This window comes from Simochromis diagramma, unplaced genomic scaffold (assembly GCF_900408965.1).
Source record: "Simochromis diagramma unplaced genomic scaffold, fSimDia1.1 OVJJ01000596.1, whole genome shotgun sequence".
NCBI classification, from domain to species: Eukaryota; Metazoa; Chordata; class Actinopteri; order Cichliformes; family Cichlidae; genus Simochromis; species Simochromis diagramma.
Window position 1 is genome coordinate 1,288,996 of NW_024387245.1, and position 5,468 is coordinate 1,294,463.

At 38.5% G+C, this 5,468-nt stretch overlaps 1 protein-coding gene across 1 annotated transcript; it reads right to left on the bottom strand.

Annotated features, from left to right (window-relative positions):
- Nucleotides 1-1,952: 1,952 nt before the first annotated feature.
- Nucleotides 1,953-5,267, bottom strand: ciao2b (cytosolic iron-sulfur assembly component 2B). Its single transcript, XM_040053545.1, has 5 exons — nt 5,025-5,267; nt 4,158-4,237; nt 3,775-3,900; nt 3,586-3,631; nt 1,953-3,479 (listed from the first exon to the last, which is right to left on the bottom strand). The coding sequence occupies exons 1-5, from the start codon at nt 5,149-5,151 to the stop codon at nt 3,379-3,381; spliced, it is 480 nt and encodes a 159-aa protein (XP_039909479.1). The 5' UTR covers nt 5,152-5,267; the 3' UTR covers nt 1,953-3,378.
- Nucleotides 5,268-5,468: the final 201 nt, after the last annotated feature.

Here is a 5,468-nt window from a genome sequence, read left to right on the forward strand (position 1 = left end):
CACAGTGGGTTGAGCAAAGACTGCTGAAGGAGAGCTACATGAGGAAGTAGTTTCATGATCACAGTGACTGTGTGGAAAATGTAGTTTAGCTAAATGAGACCATAAATAATATTTATACTTTCTATAGACAACACAAGACATTTAGTCATAAAACATTGTAATAACTTCGGTAGTGTTACCAGTAAATATTAAGATGTAGGTGTGTGTCTAGAGGGGAAAGTATGTGGTGGCACTGGCCAGACCTGAAAAAGGATTGTAGGTGCAGCTAACTGCCAAAATACTGTAGAGAATGGCAGGTAACAAATATGCATTTGTATTTTAGGTGTTTTAAGCTTTATATATTTTATTTTTTAGAAGAATCAGTACTATTATGCTACTTCAGTAGAATTTTGACATATTCTTCAATGGCTAAATACTTTGTTTGCCACTTTGGAAACAGCTATTCTTTACAAAATGATAAATGATATGTAACCCTTTTCATGTCTTAGCATTGATATGGCTGCACAGGCCTGCAAATGATGCACACAATAATATGCAGTGTTTCCATGCTTTCTAAAATCCCTGATCAAACATTTTGTTTTCCTGTCGGGTTCTCCTGCCTTGTTCTTGGTCCCCCCTTGTCTTCCTATTCAAAAGCTCCTGGAAGCAGCCCCTTAGCTATTCAACCAGGTAACAAATGAAAGCAACTGTACTTAATAGCAGCTTTTTCAAGAAGCCACAATCATCTGTTCACACAATCATGTACACACTGGATGTTTGTGGGATACGTCAGGAAAACTTTGGGGTGCAGTATCTTGCCTCAAGAACAATTTATGGATTGAAAGAGCCAGGGATCAAACCACTGACCTTCTGACTGGTAGATAACCACCTCTCCTCTTAAACTGACTGAGCAAATCTAAACCTCTTCTAGAAGCAAGTCTTTCAGCTTGGCAGCCCTCTTGGAACACCTCCAAGTAATTACTTGTTCATCATTACCTAAATGAACTTCAATTTTAGTGATCACTTGAACATAAACGGTATAAAGAACTGCCAGGGAAACACTAAAAAATGCTTTATGATTAAAAGCTTTTCTCCCCACAAATGTCATTTCTACCTCCATCTTTTACATCTACATAGACCTAAAATGATCCTGTTCTGTTCATGCCATTTTCATTTTCAGATGACAGTATTTTTCCTCCTTCCTTGGCTCAACTCTTTGAAGGTATGACTCTGGGTTCGGCCAATGCAGCTGTGCCGGCAGGGTCTCTTATCCGGAGTTTTAATAGTGATGCAATGTTTCCAGATGTGGAACAAGAGAGAGAAAAAACAGCATTAGTGTAACCTGAAAAACAGTTATTTTCTCAAAAGACACACAAACACTATATATAAGGGTTTCTGACGTCATTGAATTTGGAAAGAAACACCAAATTCCACTCTCAGAGAGAAGACCGTCAACAGTTTGATTACATAACCCTTTTCCCCCAGCGAGACAAACAGCTGTATCGCGATACTTACTTTTAAAATTAAAAAAACAAAAACAAATCCATGTTTTATCATTCTTTTGCTTGATTTTAACATTTTGAACTATATCTTACTCACATATTATTTTCATATTTGTGCTAAAGTTACACGTCTTTTACACAACATGAATTCAGAAATGCTTGTGACAATGCAGAAGCCCTTCTTGCACAAAGGACTTAAAGGAAACCCGAGCTGATTGGTGAGTGGGTGGACAAGCATGCTGGACATATCAGAGGTGCAGTTTGTTCTGCCAGAATGCCTCCTCACATCTGACGGACATAAGCTTCACGTGGCCCGCCTTACACGAATAAGACAAGGCTGCCTCCTGGTGGACTAATGTAAACACAAGTTTTACTAAATAAACAGTTGCCGTGTTTAACCATAAATTACCAGCTCTGTAGTAGAAGTTCTACATCACAGTACACGTACAGGGAAAAAAGACAAAAGCATCATTTTCATTTAATAAACTGTACATTTTAATAACATTTCAAAAACATTAAGATTATATACACAACAGTTATTGCAGAGAAATTATGAGTCACAAATGCCTTTGTTAGGTACACCTTACTGTTATCACGTTGGAACCCGAGCCTCAACTCTCGCGGCCCGGTACCAAACCACTCACAGACCGGTACCGGTCCGTGGCCCATGGAGGGAATCGCTGCTCTATTGGATTGAGATCTGGTGACTGTGGAGGCCATTGGAGTACAGTGAAGTTATTGGCATGTTCAAGAAACCAGTGAGTAGACTTCAGTTTTGTGGAATGATGCTGGAAGCAAAGTTCTTTGTGTTACTCATGCATGAGGGAGACCTGCCTGGAGCCAAGTGTCGTTCCACCCACTTGACCTCCGTCACTCTCAACCAGGTTTCCCATAGCACTCCTTTTATTGTGGTTACATGAATATGCATAGGTTCATTAACATATGACGTTTCATATAGGTATACATGTGGACAAAGAATACCTTGTCTGTGTGTCTGTGTGAGGTCAAGATGTGACCCTGTGAAGACTCCCCAAAGCTGGTGCCAGGAGTCTAGCGGTCCATCTGAACAAAAGGCTCTTATACTCAAACAGATATACGTGTGTTTTCTATACCATATATCAGCAAGAGAAGATACGACCTCTCCTAGGAGGTGTGTGATCTATGCCAGAACCCTCTGAAGAGGAGTGAACGCACTCCCCTCTTCATGCTACACAGAGTTGTTACAGACCTTCAAAGCTAAGCATATATAAATATATATTTCTAGGCATAAATGACAATCCAACAATACAAATCTAACAGAAACCTGCCTCTCACTGGATATTTTCTCTTTTTTATTTAGACCATTCTCTGTAAACCCCACAGGTGGATGGAGAGTGGGGAAACCCCACTAGATAAGCATTTTATAACATTCTCAGGCCAGCCAGTCTAGCACTGAAACTTCAGCGGATGACCCTTCTCGTGTATATATGTTGAAATGCATTTGGTTCTTCACATAAGAGTGGCTGATTAATAATTAAATGAACGAGCAGTTGAACAGGTATACCTGACAAAGTGGCCGGTGAGTGTATATGACAAATGTAACAGGTAGAGTTTCTCTGCATTTCCACACTGTTAAAATTTCCAGGTGGAAGAATAATTTATTTGTCCAAACGACTTTGTGTTACGAGCTTACACTCAGATTATATTATTCTTTGCAACTGGCTTTCTCTGCACTCTTATTCAGTAAATGTTGCCAATGTACAGAACCTGTATGATCCTGATCATTCCCGCTACTCATACCAGGAGTAGGGGTGTGCGGATAGTTGGTAGATACAAACCAAGTTTTCAAAGAAACCAAACAAGTCCTCCTGCAAAAATCTGAGTCTAAAAGCTGACAAGAGTAAAGCTGGCTGGCTGTTCAGATGCTCCTGGTCGACAGACACTGGTTGACCACCTCCAGTAGAGATGCATTCTCCAGAGCTGCTGCCACTCTCTCTTTGTCTGCCAGCTGTTTGTTCACTGTACACACAATGACATAAGCAGTATGATAAATAATGCATTAGATTATACTGGTAAAAATGGTCTAAAATTCCATCTCGCCTCCTTTCTCTCTATGGAGTTTTACCTGCTTCCTCTGAAGCATGAGTCCCAGGAGTGATACAAACATCAATCTGAGAGGAAATAGAAAAAAATATACTGCAATTTAGGCCACAATTGAAAATAACAAAAAATTAAAGCACATAAAAATTTGACACTGTAAAATATGTTTAAGGTTAAATGTGCATGCCATGTGAAAAAACATGCATAAACATACTTTGAACCTGTCTGGCAGGGAGCGCAGAAGCTTGACTTTGATGGACAGACCAATGAGTGTTGCCATGCTGCAGTGAGGGATGGTGGGTGTGAACTCAATACCCACAGTACTCTCTGCATCATTAACCTGAGGAAGCATACACAAATAATAAACTTCAATCATCAATTTATCTTCCTAACAGCATACTGCATTCATTTTTATCAATGAAATTCACTGTTAATACTTTTGAATGAAATGTTTGTTGTTGGATTCAACTGTCTTCAACCATGTCTTTACTAAAGTAATCTGCAAGTGTGTTACAGAGCATCTTTTTATTCCTTTATTCACACTACTACAAACATAGGAAAAATATAAGATAATAGGAAGCAAAAAAAAACCCATACCTTAACTCGAACTTGCTCCACAACATTGAGCTCTTCCAGTGACAGTGGATGCTCTGGGTCATTGATAGATCTGATCAGATGTAACTTTAGTTAAAGAATTCAAGACGGTATAATACAAATAATAAATATTTTTGTTTCTGCACTACTGTAATCAGTGTACTAATGATATTAAAGTAAAGATCCAACAATATTAGAGAGAAACGCAAAGAACGATATCTCCTGTGAAGCAAGTGTTTGGTAAAAGTGGAACAGAAGAGCTCCCTTGTAACAGGGAGAGACCTCCAGCAGAATCAGGCTTATCAAAGTACAGAGATTGGCCATAACCAGTTGGGAGGAGGGGTAAGAAAGGACAAAAAGACAAACTTTAAGCTGTTTGCATAGCCACTGTACATAAGTCCAAGAAATCATTCAACTAATACTAACATCAGCTTAACAATAACTCAATTAAAAACTGTCAAATTGTTCAAATTATATAATAAAATATATTTACAAAAATGAGACAATTTTACATTCCTGAGAATACGAATTGAGCAACCTAAATCATTAACGGTGTTTATAAATTTAATCTACGATGGTTAACTAACCTATTAAAACACAGTTGCACTTCAAAATGTTTAGTTACGTTTTCAATACTAAGAATTTGACTACTGTTACTTGTCGGTAAACCCAGATACAGTCGTGCTACTTCTTAAACTGCTGTTAACTCCCTCCATTTCATTATCTAGCTGAATGGCACTGGCATTAGCTTTTAAGTCAGGCAAATAATAGAATACATGAACATCAGTAAAAAAAACAAAAAATGATGAAGGGCATATCTCTAAAGCGAAAATGCACTCTAAACCACAGTAAAACATGAAAACAGGATATCGAATATTTCTCTGTCGTCGATGGGGTCGTGGACGTCTTCATCCTCTTCGGACGCCGTCTGTACTCTGTCCCCCGACCGCTGAAAAATCACAGGGTTTGCATTCTCCAAGCGGGTCCCCTCGGACATCTTCAGCGCTTACTTTAGTCCGCGTTAAACAGTAAAAAACCTCGTATTTTGTCAGAGCTTGCTGTCTCTACCCGATACGTACCGGAAACCCAATCGGAAACCGCATGCGCAAATCTTACGTCACTTCCTCTCTTTGCCAACATTGCGACGTTCAATATATTAAAAAAAAAAAAAAAAAAAAAAAAAAAAAAAAATATATATATATATATATATATATATATATATAAAATATTTAAACAATGGATAATCCGTATACAAATACACATTTTTTTAGTAGGATATTCAGTTAACTGCGTGCGTTTTCGGACGTGAGCCGG